The 19,681-nt window shown below is 36.9% G+C and overlaps 1 protein-coding gene across 2 annotated transcripts in view; it reads right to left on the minus strand.

The window, feature by feature from the left end:
* METTL15 (methyltransferase like 15) overlaps positions 1-19,681 on the minus strand; it is a 263,712-nt gene that overhangs the window by 60,629 nt on the left and 183,402 nt on the right. For both annotated transcript variants that reach the window (XM_008584147.1, XM_008584138.1), the window contains exons 4-5: positions 6,904-7,095; positions 2,768-2,946 (exon numbers count right to left, since the gene is read on the minus strand). In XM_008584147.1, coding sequence (XP_008582369.1) covers positions 2,768-2,946; positions 6,904-7,095 — 371 coding nt within the window. The remainder of the gene's footprint in view (positions 1-2,767; positions 2,947-6,903; positions 7,096-19,681) is intronic.

Genomic DNA, 19,681 nt, shown 5'->3' on the forward strand with positions numbered 1-19,681 from the left:
TTTCGTGTACGGCAACGGATCGCAACCCTCAGTGTCGCGCCCATACCGGACCGGGACTGGCAACGGGATCGCAAACCTTGGTGCCGCGCCCCCACCTCGCTCAGCCAGTGAGCGGGAACCGGTCTGTATGTGGGATCCAAACCCTCGGCGGGAGCGCCGCCGCACTCCCAAGCAGCGCACTGTAGCAGTGCGCCACCGGGCCGGCCTGACTTAGGAAACTTTTGACTGAGGTAAGTCACTTAAAAAAATGCAATCCAATTAGGTATGGGTGAGGCAATTATAAAAGTTTGAAAAAATTATGAAAATGTAGAAAAAAATCCTCATTCAGATTGCTTTGAAAGTACCTTTCAATTCTTATTTCATTTTAATAAATCTATAACCAGAGCTTATAGGATATGTCATAGATGTGTAAGAATGGACTTCATGGAACTGCAATTAAGACCTAAGTATATAAGAGGGTACATCAAAAAGTTCATAGAAAAATTAAATTAAAACATAATACAAATCCTTCCATGAACTTTTTGAAGACCCCTCGTGTGTGTGTGTGTGTGTGTATACACACACACGTTATTTGTATAGATTCTATAATTCTCCATATAATCATAACTCCAGACTACAATAAATATGAAAGAAAGTTTATACTATAAGTAGGGGTTTATTTTACTCTGTTTTTATTCAATCACTTAACTGTATAATCTGTTAATGTGTAAGTTCTGTAAACAGAGGATACATTTGATTTGCTCCCCATTGAATATAGCAGCCTCTCCTGAAACGTTTTTTAATAAATGAGCACAAAATCAAAACACATATTTTGTTTTTCCCTTTTCCAAAAAATCATATTATCAATAAAGTTGTATTATTATGGGATGATATTTAAGACACACTAATGGAGTCATATAGAGAACTCAATGTTTTAATGGCATTTGCTAAAACGGGGTTTTACTTATCCAAATGTGAATAATCTCCCTTTTACTGTATCATCTGTCATATACCTTATGTGCTTTTCATATCATAATCTTTGAGAAAAAACTTAAATTGTTCCTATTGTACCTCTTCACATAATTTCTATCTAAAACCACTGTGTTATTTCCCCAAGTTTACATATTAGGATCCAGAGACAGAAAAGTTAACTTAATTTCTTAAAGGCAGGTTCCCAATTATGCCACAAATTCAAGAGCTTCAAAATTCTAGATCAGTGCTCTGTCATTATTTAGGCTGTCAACCTTTAGCAAACTGAGCCCTCCCTGAGCCTCAGTTTCTTCAGTTATGAGAGGAGGTTTTTTGGCTGGACAACCTTAAAATGCTCTCTAGCCCCAAGCTCTCATTTACAACACCAGAGAATTTTGGATTTTCTCCTGGATAAAAAAATGTGACTTCTCACTGTATCTCTTTCCAATATGGAAAACAGAAAACTACAAACATAGTTAAAGAATGACAGCAATGATAAGATGGAGACATATTAGTTTGTATGAAGTGGGAATAAAAAAGAGGACATAAGACAGAGTGAATTTAATGTCAGCATGCTAGTATAACCTCTTTTCAAGGAAAAAAAAAATACTATGAAATATTTTATGTTCATGTATCCAACAAGAATTCTGCTCTTACTTGCCTAAAGAAATCTCAGTGGTAAGTTGAAAGGGCTCTGAGGTACACAGATTAAAAATTAAAGAGTTAGTCAACTCTTTATATTTTATCATCATAACTAAGTAGTATATAGTTTTATTTAACTGTGTCATAAAACAATGGTATCTGATCTATAAATCTTAATTATCTGAATGTATTTATAACAATGTATTTACAATATATAATGTATTTATAATTCCTTAAACTATGGATAATATAGATAGAGGCAGCCAGTATCAGGTTCTTTTCATAAGTAACACAAACTTTTTTTTTTTTTAACTTATTTAACTACTTAAGTAATTTAATAGGAACCATTGAAAAGAAATCTTAATATATTTGGTAAATAAAAATGATATAAGGTTTCAGAAAGTCCAAGAAGATAAAGAATTTACCATTGAAATTCTGTTAAGTGCAGGAGTTGTATTTTTGCTTTGGAAAACTTTCATCATGGAACACAGCTGTGAAATAACTTTGGCTTCAAACAGAAAGGCTATAATAAAGCACCTCTTAGCTAGACTTAGGTTCAAGAGGTTTATGGTGGCAAACAGCAAAAAAGATGAAACATTTCAATAAGCCCCTCAGGCTGATTTATTTAGCATTCACAAAGTGAAATAACCTATACATCACATACCCTTTGTTAGCTGGTTGATTAGAATAGATGTATGAGTCACTGGGTTTTATTTTAGCAGTTGAGCAATGCAATTCTCCTTTTGCCCAAAATATTAAAAGGTAGAAATGTGAAACTAAGAAAGGTAATGTCAGATCTTATATAGGATACTTATCAACCACTGTGATGGATCAAGAAATTCTTCTGTTCCTGTCCTTCTATGTCTACCTTGGTAGGCACATATGATAAATTATCTTGTGTAAAAAAATCTATTATTATACTAATCACCAAACTACAGTATAAGCAAAAACACTGTGAGGGAGAGGTGTTAGAAAGGGAAACTTGGAAAACCAAAAGGAAGCTGACATTAGAGGACAGGCAATATTCTAGCCTATCCTGCATGGTTTCAAATATAAATTAATCCCTCTGGGAGTCTGGGGGAGGTATATATTTATTTATTTATATATATAGATACATTTTATATATGTATAAGCTATTTTTTTCTTCTTTCTGACACTTCAGAATTAACAAGGGTACCTGCAACAATGCTGGCAAGCTGCTGGGTTCTGGTGATGGGGTAGATGCTGCGTGCCTGAACAATTGCTGAAGCTATTTTCTTGGCATGCTTCTCTTCCCCATATGTTCTTAGGATGGATGCAAGTGCCTGTTGATCTAAAGCATTCACAACATCAGCAGCAGTGGGCATGTCAGGGTACCTATGCACAAGAAAAGCCAATTAGTTCACTGACATCAGGTGTTCATTGACAAAAGGTGAAACTTCAGAGTACTGAGAAATAAAATCAGGCATACGTGCATACTCTAGGAGAGCTTCTATGGTTTTAAAGTCAGAGACTGAATCTTACACAAATTAAATAAATTTTTCATTTCAAATACCCATCATTATGGAAAGTGTGAACTGTTTGTAATATTCATCAAGGTTAAGGCAGCAGGAAGTTAACAATATTTTAGTATCTTTTAACTTTAATTTACAAAGAAGTTATTACTGCTCCTATAGATTTCCCTCAAACCAAAATAATGGAAAATGTTTGAATTTAAGTTGTTCAAAATTTAAATTACTACTTAAGTTTTTTTCTCAGTATAAAAGATACAAGGCTTGCCGATGATATTTGAATGAACCTAGATTTCAGGAACTTAACTAAACCTGAGGTTGTGAAGTAACTGACCACTTGCGGGGATACAAATTGAACCTAGAAAATCTATACAAGAAGATACTGCTGGTCAATTTTCCTTACAAAAACTAGAACAATCTAAATAGCAATAATGTGTATTATTTCAAATGCTTAATGACACTGGCTCATCCACCCATGACAAAGGTCATCATGGGGTAAAACCTGGTAACTTGCAAACAGTGTTGAACAAGCCTAGATAGTAATTTCAAGTGGAGGAGAAAAAGAAGTACCAATCTCTGGCCAAAAAAAAAAAAAGAAATTATAGTAGCAGAAAATAGCATTCACTCTGTCAGACCATTCCAGTTCACTTTAGGGAAATAGGCCAAAGAATTCTAAGTGATGAGCTAACTGTGACTTACTTATTAGAGAGATACCTTTCTAATAGTACAGTTACTACTCTTATAGTTAATATGTTGGATTGATTGTTGGTTGGTACCATACTGTGAGACTTGTAACAATGATATGGTAGCTTTAAGACTTGGGGCTCAAACTAGAGTGAGGTTGCCAAGGAATGCCTGAATCCCTCCTTGAAAATATTAAATTATGCCTTGTTAACATGCCTAGTGCCTCCAAGAGAAAAATATGTTGTCGTCTTTGGCTTGTTCCTTGTTTTGGAATATCCTTCATCTCTTCTTATGTCTGTCTCTCTTTTTTGGTCAAATTTGCTTTCCAGATACTATGATTGTCTTCTTGTCTGGCTTGCATGGCACCCCCAGAACAAGGAACATCTTATAAGGTAACCCTATTTCCAACTCAGTAGGCTTTGCTTCTTCAGCTTTTGGGATGAAGAGCTGATCTTTAGAGTTAGATGGATCTAGTTTGGAATCCTGGTCTCCCTACTCATATTGGATAAGCTTTTAACCTACTAGAGCCTAAATTTTGAAACTTGTGAGATAAAAAGACCAATGTTTACCTCACAGAATTGTGGGCAGAACTAGAAGTACATACAACTGTACAGTAGATAGTATAATGCCTGGCATATAGAATACGTTCGATGAATGCCAATGTCCTTTAGATTGTCCCCATTCATATATTTGCCAGCCATTATCCTTTGCTTAAATGCCAAAAATCCCTGCTACACCTCACCCAGTTGCAAATTCAACTGCCCAAACCACTGAGCATTAGAATAAACCTCATTAATGATGGTAAATTTAGACTACATGGGATATAGTTCAGCTCTACAAAGACAATTTTAAGATTACAATGGATGTACTTAGTAGTTTTTCATGATACCTTTCTACTTTTAAATAAGAAAATTAAAACATTTGGCTTAAGTGGAGTTGAGTGGACAATAGGCATAATTTTATTTTACTCTTATATTAAAATTAACTAGTAGTGTAGAAGTTTCCATAGTGCTAGAAGGCAAAAGAGGCATCACTCTGGAAGGTTGGCAGGTTACTAGGTGGCTTTGAAATAGGCATTCATATGGTAAAGAAAGCAAGATCCGAGATCTGCCCCCCAACTTAATAGGTTAGAAGATTTGATTGTGACAGTCCTCTAAAATTCACTGACTTACAGTGATTAAACTCACGAAAGGAAGAAAATAACAACCTAAGTGCCTATTTATTACCTTCTAGTAAAGAATATAACTGCCAGGTGAACTAGCTAGAGTCTCAAGTCCTTGAAGTGGTGAATTTCTTTCTGCTATATGCGAAGGCTTATTATAATCTGAAAGTTGTTGTTGAAATTGGGATCAGCACAGAATAAATTATGTTTTAAGACTTTATTGTTAAGTGGCAACAGGCTAAGAAAGCCTCTTGCATCCATCTTCATCACAGGGATATATTACCCTACAGGATCTGACAGGCCATATTCATTGGCCTAGCCTCCCTCTTACCATAATAACACCTGGATTAGCATTGCACATATTTGCGTCTTTAACTTTCCCTTTTCTATGAATTCATGTGAATTAACTCCCCTTTCTGAATGCCACATGCTTTCTTCAGATCTGGTAATCTTACAGTCTATATCTGGAAGCCATTCAGCTTTTACAGGTATATTTGCTCAACTCTAATATCATCTCATACATTGGGTATAGACTTAGAGCTTAATTCTTAGGTGAAATCTTACTTTCAACTTCTTGGGGGAGAACCTCAGAGATCTAATTCACAGACTTTAATTTGATGATAAGTCTTTACATTAACAATATGGGGATTTACTACTATTAACTAGAAGCTTTGTTCATTGTATTTTAGAAGGCATGCTCCTTAGCGAGACAAAGGAACAGCAAAAATTTCTTGACATTTTATTACCTCTGCAGAACCACCTCCATCTCCAAACATGAGAACATATTTGACCTTTACTATTAGTCACTGGTTTTTAAAGGATTTTTATTATTTTCTTTTATGATCACATTCTTCATTCTATGAATGCCAAAAATGTGTGCAAAAGAAGGCATAAGACTCAGAAACGAGGAATCCAACAAATCTAGGTCATAACCCAAGTTAACACATCATATCATAACATGGGGAAAAGGCTATATGTGAATAATTACCACAGGACAAAGCAGTTTGTGGTGAGGCATGATATGAAAGAGAAAAGCATGGTTAAACTTTCATGGTTAGGCTGTTCAGTCTCTGGGCCAGAGGTGGGCATAGACACAGGTGCTAATCTAAACTTTTAAAATTAATTTGAATAAAAAGGAATTATTCCTATTCTCTCCTAGAATGTTATCTTGTATTCAACATATATGTTATCTATTTAAATAATGGAGAACAAATGCTAGTATTTCTAGGGTGGTAAGGAATGAAGAGGAGGTGTAAAGGATATCCTATGCATACTACTGTCTTGATATAGCACCACATAGTTTCTCTGGAGAAGGTTCAACCAAAGTGACTGTACAAGAGATAGAACAAAATACACAACTGCTGACTCTAAGATCTTGCCTATTTTGCAATTTGTATTCTTTTTTTTTTTTTTTTAAAGATGACCGGTAAGGGGATGTTAACCCTTGGCTTGGTGTTGTCAGCACCACACTCAGCCAGTGAGTGAACTGGCCATCCCTATATAGGATCCGAACCCATGGCCTTGGTGTTATTAGCACTGCACTCTCCTGAGTGAGCCATGGGCTGGCCCTGCATTTTGCATTCTAAAAGAATATGCATTAAGCAAAGTTTTTTACTTTTTCCAAGAGGTATAGTTGGGCATGAATAGAAAGGGAACCACTGTTTTAATATCATGATATTTATCAATATTGTTAGTAGTCTAAAAGTTCATACAATATCAGTGAAAAAGATAATCAGTATGAAAGTTATCCTCCTCACTATTTTGTGTAGAGCCAATTATTTTTCTTTTAGCATTCCAAATCCAGAGAAATACTAAAGTCTATAATAAGTAGCAAAATAAACTGATTTATTATGCATGGGTAGTGTTAGGTGTAGGCATGTGATTGGGAATTCTGCAGTCTTAAAAGGAAATTAAATTCAGAGTATTTTTGAGAAATTGACTTCCTGCTGTGAGGAGAAATGCTTTATCAATACTCACCTGCCGCCATCCATCCTCATGTCCAAGGGGCCATCCTTCCGAAGGGAAAAACCTCTTTCAGGAGCATCAAGTTGCATAGAGGAACACCCAAGATCCAAAAGAACTCCATCGACAGTCCCTGGCTGCACTCCAGCTTTCATTAGTAAGGCTTCTGCCTGGCTGAACTGGCCTAGCATAGCTTGGATTTGTTCACTGTGAATAAACCCAGGAGATAGAGAAAACACTTTTGTTATGTCTTTCTTTAAGTTTATGATCAATGGAATGGAGCACAACCTGTTATTCAGATGATTTAATCAATATATATTTACTGAGTGCCAAGCACATGCTTAGCACTATATAGACATATGGATATGAAAATTGCACATCTTTGGTTTCAAACACCAGAGCTGATTTAATGTAATTTTATTCTTGCTAATAATAAGCACGATTTACTGTATATCTTTGTGAAGGTAGACAATATACTCATAAATTAGAAAAATTCCTTTTTCAGACCAGCTCTTTTTCTCCTCAAAAAAAAATTCTTAACTCTACAGGTAGGGAAAAGAATCACATGGCATTATATCAAAAGAATAACTTTAATCAGTAAGCTAATCCAAATACAATAAGTAATAAAACAGAAGTCATAGAAAAAAAGATATGTCAAATATGTTTAAGACAACTATTTTTGCTTTCTCCATGTGATGGAGTTTAAATGTGTTGTTCCCGCCAAAACTCGTGTGGAATTTTGATACCCAATGTGGCAGTGTTGGAAACTGATTGAGACATGGGGGCGGATTCCTCATGAATGGAATAATGCTCTCCCTGGGGGAGGGAGGATTAATGAGTTCTGGCTCTATTAGTTCCCATGAGAGCTCATTGCTTAAAAAGACCCTGGCACCTTATCTCTCTCTCTCTTGCTTCTTCTTGCCATGTGATCTGCTTGTACCCACTGGCTCCCTGCCACATTCCGCCATGAGTAGAAGCAGCCTGAGGCCCGTGCCAGATGCAGCTGTCCCAGAATTGTAAGCCAAATAAACCTCTTTCCTTTATAAATTACCCAGTCTCAGGTATTTCTGTTACAGCAACACAAAACGGACTAAAACAGAAAATTGGTACCAAGGAGTGGGGTGTTGCTCTACAGATGAAAATGTGGATGCAGCTTTGGAGCTGGGTAATGGGCAAAAGTTGGAGGAGTTTGGAGTACTCAGAAGAAGAGAAAAAGATGAGGGAAAGTTTGGAAGATTTTAGAGACTGGTTAAATGGCTGTGACCAGAATGTTTATAGAAATGTGGACAGTAAAGACCATGTGGATGATGAGAATTCAGACAGAAATGAGGAACTTATTAGGAACTGGGGCAAAGATCACTCTTGATACACCATAGCAAGGAATTTGGCTGCATTGTGCCCATGCCCTTGGACTTAATGGAAGGTAGAACTTAAGAGTTGTGAACCAGAGAATTTGGCCAAAGAAATTTCTAAGCAGCAAAGCATTAAGGATGCTGCATGGCTACTTTTAACAGTCTACTCTGAGTTATGGCAACAAAGGCATGATGTAAAGCCACAATTTAAAAAGGGAGCAGTGTGTAAAGATTTGGAAAATTTGCAGCATGGCCATGCAGTAGAGAAGTGGAGAGCAAGAGAAAAATGCAAGGGTGAAGCTGATAAACTATTTGCTAAAGACATTATCTTGGCGGTGAGGCAGCCAGATGCTAAGAACCAGGACAATGGAAAAAATACCCTAAAGGCATTTGAGAAATCTGGAAGGGTGCCCCACCCATCACAGACTCTGAGGCCTAGAAGGACTGAGTTATCCTGGAGGACAGACCTGGGGCACAACTGCCCTTGGGATCCTGCTCCCTGCATCCCAGCTGCTCTGACTGGAGCAGCCCCAAGTGTGGTTCATGCGGCAGCCCTGGAAAGTAGAGGCCTGAAACCTCAGTGGCGTCCACATTGTGTTAAGTCTGCAGACTGGCAGGACTTGAGAGAAGTGGAGGCGTGGCAGCCTCCACCCAGATTCCAGAGGATGTATGGAAAAGCCTGGGGATGGAGGCAGAGACCTGCCACAGGGGCAGAGCCACCACAGAGACCATCTACTAGAGCAATGCAAGCAGGAAAGTGGGGTTGGAGCCCCCACAGATGGCCCCCACCAGAGAAATGTTTAGTAGAGCCAAGGCAGAGAGGCTGCCACCAGGACTCCAGATTGTAAGGCCACTGGCAATGTGCAACGCAGGCCTGGAAAAGCTGAAGGGGCCGGCTCAGCCCACTGGCCTGCACCTGGCAGAGCTGTGGAAGTAAGGCTGCTGGAGGCTGTGGAGGCCCAGAAGCCCCATTGTGCCCAGGATGAAGCACATCAAAGAAGATTATTTTGGAGCTTTAAAATTTAATGTCTGCCCTGCTGGGTTTCAGACTTATTTGGGGCCTGTTTCTCCTTTCTTTTGGCTTATTCCTCCCTTTTGGAGTGAGAATGTGTACCCAATGTCTTTTCCACCTTTGTATCTTGGAAGTAGATAAATTTGCTTTTGATTTTTACAGGTTCACAGCAGGAAGGACTTTTGCTTTTGCTCTCAGATGAGACTTTGGACTTTGAACTTTTAAGTTGGTGCTGGACCTGCGAGAGCTCGTTGCTTTAAAAGACCCTGGCACCTTCTCTCTCTCTCTTGCTTCCTCTCTTTTGCTTCCTTTCACCATGTGAACTGCTTGTACCCACTGGCTCCCTGCCACTTTCCACCATGAGTAGAACCAGCCTGAGGCCTGTGCCAGATACAGCTGTCCCAGAATCATAAGCCAAATAAACCTCTTTCCTTTATAAATTACCCAGTCTCAGGTATTTCTGTTATAGCAGCACAAAACAGACTAAAACGCCATGTTTTTCTTATAATTAGGATAGGGGTGCTATGCAGCTACACACTTGAGGAATGCAACTATGACTAAAATAAATGCCTTCTTGCAGAAGCAATGTTTTAGCTCTCAGCAGGGATTCTGAAGTGAATGAAGTATTCAGAATCAACAGACAGGCAAGGATTGGGATCACCTTGCAGCTATACTAATTCTCCTTCCCACATAAAGTGAGATGCTGCCTTCAGGGTTCTTCAGAAGCCTTAGGGCAACTGGCATGAGTTTTGGAAAGGGAATGTGAAGAGAAAAATTGGGCAGCACTCTCAAGACCTCCTTCCCTCTGTCTAAAGGTGGGTGAATGTGGATTTCAACAGTGCTGGGAAATTCACATTTATAGTATTTACTTACATGTTATGCTGTTTAAGGGGAACTTCACAGCTCAATGGTAATTTTTTCTCAAATTCTGATGGAGAAACTAATTTTCAGATTCACTCACCAAATATTTATTGAATATCTGCTACGTGTCTGACATTATGCTATTTAAAGGGTATATGAAGATTAACAAAACATGGCTTTCTGAGCTTTTAGCTGAGAGCAAGAGATGTATAGATAAATAGTTTACAAAACAATCTGATAGATACTAATAATAGAGAGATGAACAAATTGCCCTTTCCATATTTGTAACATATAAATAGAAATACTAGCATTGGAAATATAGAAATAATAAAATCTTGGGATTGGAAGGTAACACATAAGTCATTTATTCCAATTACTTAACTGATATTTAAATCTTTCACCATCTAACAACACTGATTGAGGGGGTGGGCAGAGAGGAAAGTCATTGTTTTAATCACCTCCTATTCACTCCATTGATAAGGGAGATATTCCAGTTCTAAGATTATGGAGATGGCTGAACACAGGAAACCCAACAGTGGACAGATGATATCAAGAGGAGTTTGTTAATTACATATACTCACAGCCCAGAAGAAGAGGACAGCACAGGTCATGGAAGGTTACATGGGGGTTGCACTCAGGAACAGAGTGGACAACCAGCGGCCTTGGGAAGCAGGTTTTATAGTATCAAGAGATCGGGGTGCCCTCTGGTTCCCATGAGAAGATGTGACTGGCTTGTTTGTATAACTCCATGTGCTGGCAGGGAACTGAACCGGCTAATCAGGGTTAAGCAGAAATTGTGCCTGATCCTATTTTTGGCTAGAGAACCTTATCTGCAAGAGCATAGTGGGGAGGGGAACTTATGGTTATGTCATTTGAAGAAAAAACAAGTTTCTTTGTATATTCAAGGGTACTTCAAAAAGTTTGTGGAGAAACAAAATTAAAAGATAATATGTATCTTTCCATGAACTTTCTGAAGTACCCTCGTATTAAATATGACATCACATATATGTATATGTATATATCTATCTCCTACTGGTTCTGTTTCCTTGAAGAATCCCGACAGATATCAAATTTCAGCTACTATTCAATGTTAATATAACAATAAAATAAAGTTATGCTTATTGTCCACTGAACTCCACTTGAGCAAAATGCTATTTTCCCCATATGTCAAGAAACACATAATACTGGGCCTTAACTTGAGGCCTTACACCACAGTCATCTAGCTCACGTTTGAACATTCCGAGTGATAAAAACTCATTACTGTTTGGTTTGACTGTTCTTTTTTAGTTGATAGTTGTTTCCTCACTCCTTCTACAACTTTTGTTCCAAGTGTTACTCTGTGTAAAACAAGTTGAAAACCCATTCCCCATGGCATGGCATCCTTTCACACATCTACCATTAGCTTCTGTAAGGAATATTTGCTAGCTGTCTCTCAGTTGCCAATCTCTCTGTTCCAATAATACCCCCAAATTACAGCTACATATTTTGTTAAGAGATTGGCACATATCACATCTCTGACCAATGAAGAACAAGAGAGATTTTCTAGGGATATAGGGAAAGAAGATTCCTCTTTCTTTCATTGAGCTACTGAGGGAAAAAAGTTTTTCTGACCCTCACTTAATATGAAAGAAGTACCTAGCCATGACTATTGCTAACAGGCCAGCAGATACCTTGTCCCAAGGGACAGAGAGGGTTACAGCTAGCTTTGGCCAATGCTGTAGAAGGACAATTAGAGAGAAAGAAAAACCAGGACACTGAATTGAGCCTCATCTAAAACCCAGCTGAACTTGTGAGTTATAATAGCCTATAAATTACCTCTGTTATTAAATAAGTTTGAAAACATCCTAACTACAAAATAAAAACCAGGACACTGAATTGAGCCTCATCTAAAACCCAGCTGAACTTTTGAGTTATAATAGCCTATAAATTACCTCTGTTATTAAATAAGTTTGAAAACATCCTAACTACTGTAGCTATCATGCTCCTCAAGTCTTCTTTTCTCTAAATCATATATCTCTTGTTTCTTCAGCTATTCTCCATATAAAAAAATCTTTTACCATGCTAGTTATTCTTTTCTGAATGTGTTCCAGTTTACCTATGTCCCTAGATCTGAATTCCATATCGATCAGCATAGAATAAAGCATACTCTTGCCTCCTTTCTTCAGCTCAAGATCAAAACAGTTTTCAAATTTATTTTACACTATTGACTTATACTGCCTAAAACCCTTTGTTCTTTCTCATATGCACAGCTGCTAAGCCTGTTTCCTCCATACTGAACTTGGGCAGTTTTGTTAATTTTTTTCAGTCTATGTATAATTTCTGCTCTACACATTTTCTACAGCCCTTTTAGGATTCAGATATTATCCTTAGCTACAGAGATCTTCTTTACACTGCAGCAAAAGCTTCCATCAAATCACTGTTGTCCAGTCTTAATTCCTTAGGCATTATTGGTATTATCCTGCTTGCAGCTAATGTACTTATAAAATAAATATAAGATCTTATAGAGGATGTTTGCATTCTTGGGTGCCCTCAAAATTAACTGTTTAACACACATTATTCATACAGTTTCAAGCCTCACTATGAGGAAATAACAAAAATATAATCCTTATGGTATAAAACTCAGCATAATAACGTACAATGAGAAGATCATATGAAAAAAAAATAACTGTATTAGTCCGATTTGTGCTGCTACAACAAAATACATGGAACTGGGTAATTTAGAAAGAAAATGAAATTTATTTCTCATAGTTTCCAAGGCTGGGAAATCCAAAGTCCATCTGGTGGTGGTGATGGTGACTGAGGGGTCTCTCACTGCAAGATGGTGGAAGCAGAGAGAACAGAGAGAAAGAGGCAGACTCTCCTCTTCTTTTAAAGCTCTCAGAACTACGCCCCTGACCACCATTTTTAATCCATTCACTACTGCACGGTCCTACAATCCAATCACCTCTTCAAGGCTCCACCTTTCAATTAACATAATAGGATTTCCCATCCTCTTAACAGTCACAGTGGGGGCTAAGTTTCTAACACATAAAAGTTGGGGGACACAATTCAAGCTTTAGGGGGTTTGGGGGGACATAATTCAATCCACTATAGTAATCATGACATAACACTATAAAATAAATCATGACTTTAAGGCATCGTTTTCTGATGCTACATCAGCTATGTGTTTCTAGAATTGGATTGTACTCAGACTAAAGGAACCTTCCACAAAGTTTACTGACAACTCTGTTGAAAACTCAGCCCTAAGTTCAGACCTTGAAGACCTTAACTTCAATTATGTTGAGGCTAATTTTCCTGGATAGGAAGATTCCATGCCCACACTTTCTTCCTCCCTTCTTTTCTCTTCCTCCTTCCTTTCCTTCCTTTTCTCTCTTCCTTCCTTTACGCCTTCCTTTCTTTCATTCCTTCTTTTCTATTTTCTTCCCAATTTTAATTTTCAGTATTTTTGCATATGTATTTTACAGGTGTTACAAGTAACAGAAAAGTATGTGTTGGCCAGAGAGAATCATGAAATGGGACACAAAAATAGAGCCTAACCAAGACATTAAGCCACAACTATAAATACAGCATTTGTTCAAATCACTTTTTTTTTTTTTTTTTTTAAAAAGATGACCGGTAAAGGGATCTTAACCCTCGACTTGGTGTTGTCAGCACCACGCTCAGCCAGTGAGCGAACCGGCCATCCCTATGTGGGATCCGAACCCGGGGCCTTGGTGTTATCGGCACCTCACTCTACCGAGTGAGCCACGGGCCGGCCCCAAATCACTTTTATCATCATTTGTCATCAACCTCTGCTCTCCAATATGTAAGTAGAATGTTACTTTTGACTCAGAGCACATACTAAATGAGAAGGGTTTCTGCCATTCTCAACCCCAACCCCAAGAAAAGTCAAGGGACTTAGCAATAGAATGCAAATAATATCTTGGTTGTGTGTAGCCATTTTTGAGGTTCTTTATCATTAATCCTGAAACTGGTAAGCCATCTCCACTTGGAGGACAAGTTAGGGGTCTTTTACTATAAAGGACTAAGGTGCTATAGTATGTATCTGAAGCTGGTGATGTAAGAGTAGATACTGCTCAATGTGTACTTGATTTAGGATTGAACATGGAACTTCATCATTCTTTTAACTGCCAACAGTCTAATGATAGGAGTTAAGAATAAATTACTCCACAAATTAGAAAAGTGGATCTAACTCACAGAGCTGAGTTTCCTATAGTTAATGTGGGTACCCACCCATCTTTTCATGGGAAATCCAAAATTCCCATGGTATATAAAATGCTTGATATAAAGAGGTACATTTTTGCTGCCCAGGAATAAATAATTTTCAGTTTCATGGAGAGAAGGCTTATTTGTGTAGAATTAGATGAAAACAAAACAAAACAAAAACACCTTGACTGTTGGATAAAACAATTTAAAAATATAAAGTCTGAACACAAATTTTCAAGAAAAACTTTGAATTTAGAAACTAACTTCTGAGACAGCCTAAGGAAGAAAAACAGCACTATTATATTTATCCTCCTAGGACTTAACCCTCTTCCATTCTAACCAAAAATATTAAATAAATGCTTTAAGTCATTACATACCTTTAATCTCAATTATAGCAATGAATATTACTGTAGTATGCAACCAAATGTGAAATCCAGACATACACAACTGACAAAAACATAAAAATCATCTATGAAAACGATTAATAATGATGGTCTTAATTCTCTCCTAATCACTTAACTTTTGCTACATAACAAACCACTCCAAAATTTAGTAGTTTAAAACAATAATCATTTATCAGCTCATGATTGTATGGGTCAGCAATTTGAGTTGTGCTCATCTGGGTGACTCTTTTGATAGTGGGTTGACTTAGGCTTAGCTGGTTCCATATGGCCTCAATTACATGTTGGGAAGATGGCTGGGGTAATTATGGTGACTGAACCACATATCTCAAGCATTTAGCTGACTAGCCCAGGCTTTAATACAGAGCGTCTAGTTCCAAAAGTAGCAACGTAGGACAACCTCAATGCATGAGCACTTTTTAAGTTTCTAACTGTGCCTCATTTTCTAATATTCCATAGTCAATGTAAATTGAATAGTTCAGTCCAGATTCAAGGGCTGTAGAAACAGACTTTACCTCTTGATGGGAAGAGCAGTAAGAACATATTTCAAGGGGTTCAGGGAAGATAAAAATTCTAGTGGGCACTTTTGTAAACAAAATACCACATTCTTTTTGTATTTAGGAGTGAATTTTAAATTAGGAAGGGGGAAAAAATTCCCTTCTAGATTCTCTTCTGTTGATTGAGACCATTTTGTTACAGGACAGTTTCCTTTTACAGGCATCACAAGAAACATGCAGTCAGGGTTGGTGATTGAAACCAGAATTCAAAAGTAGACTAAGGGGCTAGGCTCTGGTGCTGGAAATACAAATCTGGACAGTGACCATAAAGGAGTCTGTGGCACAGGGATCTGGCAAGGGTTAAGATATAATAATCTAATAATCTGCGAGAGGGTTGTATGTTAGCAGTAGGGGTTCTGTAAGAAGGCAATGTGTAGGGATTTACTCATGTTAGCATCAAGTAAGTGTGGCAGCAAACAGAAGCAAAAAGTTCTGTTGGTCAGACATTTCTTAAAATGAACATATCATTTTGTAGTGAGGGAACTGAGGTTTGAAGTATTGAAGCAGGGACACAGAAAGAGATTGAGGCATGAAATAATAAGTTAGAGATGTAATTTATTAGAACTAGCCATCACTATAACTGAGGTATCACGTCAAGATTAGAGGCAAAGGCAACTTGATGCTTGCTGTCACTTGAGCTACAGACTAGGTCACTTTCAACTCATTATTAAGAACCCTGTAGTGACATAAGAGGGTACGCTGAGCTGCCAGATGGATATGCAGGGAGCTCTGATCATGGGAACCAAAGTGGCAAGCAGATCAATGCAAAGTGGAAGAGAACTAACGTTTCTTAAGAAGCTGCCAGGAATACTACTCAGAAACTAAACGAAGTGTGTTTCACTGAACTTAAAGTAAATTGAATACAGGGTTCACTCCATCATAAACTCTTAATCATTCATTTTGTATGTGCATTTGGGACATACCTAGATGATGGCCCATAAAAAGACAAGAGCAAAATTCAAAAGCTCTTTTTGGGGAGAGGTCTACTCTCTTATGTGCTGTGACTATGCTGTATTTCTTCTATTTCACCATGCCTTTGTTACAGTTTGAGAACTGTTCACTTTTTGATATGCTGAAGTTTACCACATAGAGCTTTTTACAGAGGTACTTATATCCAAAACAGTTCGATTATCATATTGATTATGGTCACTTCTACATATTATTAAGTGATATCCTTGTCAAAGAGTATTTCCATATACTGTAGAGATGGACTAAGAAGATATTTCTGCTTTGCATAATTTGATCAAAATCTTTGACAGCATTGTCTTTCCTGACCATTGTCTTTCCCTTCAGAAAATACTTTTAAAATTGATTTAATCATTCATCATAGCTTGCACAATGACTTGAATAAATAAAGTACATTTTGTAAATGATAAAATGCAATTATATTTCTATCTCTCAGTAACCCTTTTAAAATTTATTCAGTGGCGTAATCTTCCATAGCTACTGTGAGTTGCAAACATAGTCAGCTTAGAAGTTAGACTTTCCGGTGCTCAACCATAAAAATCAAACAAAAAATGAATATTTACTAAGCAACTACTAAATATCAGGCACTTTTCTAGAGACCCCAGATACAAGTAAAATAAAACAAAAAATCCCAATGACTGTAGAGTTTACATTCCAGGAGATAATCAAAACCAATACATTCAGAAACTTGCATTTCTGTTTGTAGTAGTTTAGCTTGATCAGACCAACCCTTCCACCGAAAAAGAAAACTAGAAAATCTGGAAAAGATAATTAAATGATCTGTTTGAAGGAATCAGAGAGCTATAAAAGCAGCTAGGATTTGTGGGGAAAAAATGGAAAGTGCAGGTAAGCCCAAAATTGAAGCAGTTCTCTCCCTAAAGTGCTCTGTTTATTTGCAAGTAGAAGTTGAGTGCTAAGAAACTAAGCAGAACTTTTGGCAGCTTCATAGGATATGGGAGCAAATATTAGGGTTCAGAACCAATCAAGGTGGATATGACCGGGTAGTACCCCCAAATTTCACTTGGGATTCTAAAGGCTAAAACTGGGATAAAACTAGTAAAAGGGAAAACCAAAAACAGATGACACAAGTACTAAAATCCAGACACAGAAGATACAGAATAGTCATGAGAATGGACTTTAAAATAACTGACATGCTCAAGAAAACAGAGAATAAATTAGATAATTTCATCCCAGAAATGGCTCTGTAGAAAACAGTAAAATGAAAATCAGACTAAGTGGAAACAGAAAAATATAATAATTGAAATTAAAAATTCAATACATGGGTCTAAGAGCAGCTTAGAGAAAGCCCAAAAAAGGTTTAGAGACATGGAAGATAGTTTAGTAGAAAGTATTCAGATTGAAGATGGGAGAGAAAATAATTTAGACAGTACAGAAAAGAGCATAAGAGACATGTGATGTGGTAAGGAGATCTAACATATGTATAGCTGGAATTCCAAAGAAAAAGAGAGAAAATGGGGTAAAGGTATAATGGCCAAGAAGTTTCCAAAATGATTCAAGATTTCAAACCACATATTCAAAAAGCACAATAAACTGCAAACAGGATAAACACACATACAAGAATAAACTATAAAAAATAGGATCATCATTGTAAAATTTAAGAAGATAAAAGGAAATTAAATTACTAAGAAGAGTCAGAAAAAAAAGATACATTACATTCAAGGGAGCAACAGTAAGAACTAAAATAATGAAAGCCAAAAGATGAAATAACTGACAATCAAATTTTTGTCAAAAATGAAGGGGAAATAAAAATATTTCCAGATAAAGAAAATTGAGCTAATTTACCACCAGCAGACCCATACTAGAAGAATATTAAAAACAGTTTTCCTCAGGCAGAAGAAAAATAAATGAAAGCAGAGAAATGAATGACAGAATAAAGAGCAACAGAATATGTAAATATATGGGTAAATCTAGATGACCATGACTGTAAAAAATAACAATAATTTCTTGTGAATTCAATAAATATGTAGAATTAAAATATATGGTAGTGGCACAAAAAGCAACAGTGGGATAAATGTAATTGACATAATTCAAGGTTCTTGCAATTGCAATGTACAGGAAGACGTAATAGTATTAATTTATATTAGACTTTCCTAAGACAATCACTCATGCTGTGATTGCCAGAGTAACCTCAGAAAGAATAGTAAAATAAGGTATAAGAAATGAGAGAACAGAATGAAGAAATGGAATAATTTTTTAAAAGGCAATAAAGGAGAGAAAAAGAAACACAGAATAGAATAGATAAGCAGAAAACAACAGGAAGATGGTATGTTGATTTAAACTCAAATATATCAGTAATTATATTAAATATTACGTACTAATTACTCTAAAAACAAAGAGTATCATATTAGATTTTAAAAATCTAACTATAGGCTGATTATAAATGACACAACTTAAATGCTAGGACACAAAGAAGTTGAAAGTAAGAAGAAAGAAAAAGATGCCATGTAAACATTAAACAAAAGAAAGATGGTATAGTTTATACTATTAGCAACACAGCCAACTCTAAAACAGAAACATTACTAGAAATAAAAAAGGTATTTTATCAAGCTAAAAAGGTCAAATCTATCAGAATGACATGCCAATCATACATTTGTACATGCCTAATAACATAGCTTCAAAATATGGAAGCAAAAACTTATAGAACTAAAGGCAGATAGATAAATACAATTATAACAGATTTTAAAACATCATTCTCAGCAAATATAGAATAAGCAGAGAAAATTTGAAAAACATAATTTAAAAGTTTGATATAACTGACACATAAACAACTTTACACCCCCAAACTATAGAACATATACATTTTTAAAGGTACAGAGAGTATATATAAAAAATAGACTACATGCTGGGATATGATTAAACTCAACAAATTTCAAAGGACTGATATCATACAGACTATATTTTCTTAACACAGTGGAGTTTAACTGGAAATCATGACACAGGAAAATAGCTAGAAAACTGCAAATGTCTGGAAATTAAGCAACACACTTCTACATAATCCATGGATAAACAAACAAACAAAATTAGAAAATATTTAAAACTGAATAATGATAGAAGTACAGCAAAACTTCCCACCAATAAAAATGTAACATATCAAAACTTGAAATATGCTTCTAAAGCCATACTTAGAGAAAACTTCATATACTTAAATGCACATACTTAAAAAGAAAGCTGAAAAACTGGGCCGGCCCGGTGGCGCACTGCTACAGTGTGCCGCTTCGGAGTGCGGTGGCGCTCCCGCCGAGGGTTCAGATCCCACGTACAGACCGGGTCCCGCTCACTGGCTGAGCGAGGTGCGGGAGCAACACCGAGGGTTACGATCCCGTTGCCGGTCCCAGTCCGGTACGGGCGCGACACTGAGGGTTGCGATCCGTTGCTGGACACGAAAAAAGTCAAAAAGGAAAAAAAAAAAAAAAAAAA

Source organism: Galeopterus variegatus, unplaced genomic scaffold, assembly GCF_000696425.1.
Source record: "Galeopterus variegatus unplaced genomic scaffold, G_variegatus-3.0.2 Scaffold102, whole genome shotgun sequence".
Taxonomy (NCBI): domain Eukaryota; kingdom Metazoa; phylum Chordata; class Mammalia; order Dermoptera; family Cynocephalidae; genus Galeopterus; species Galeopterus variegatus.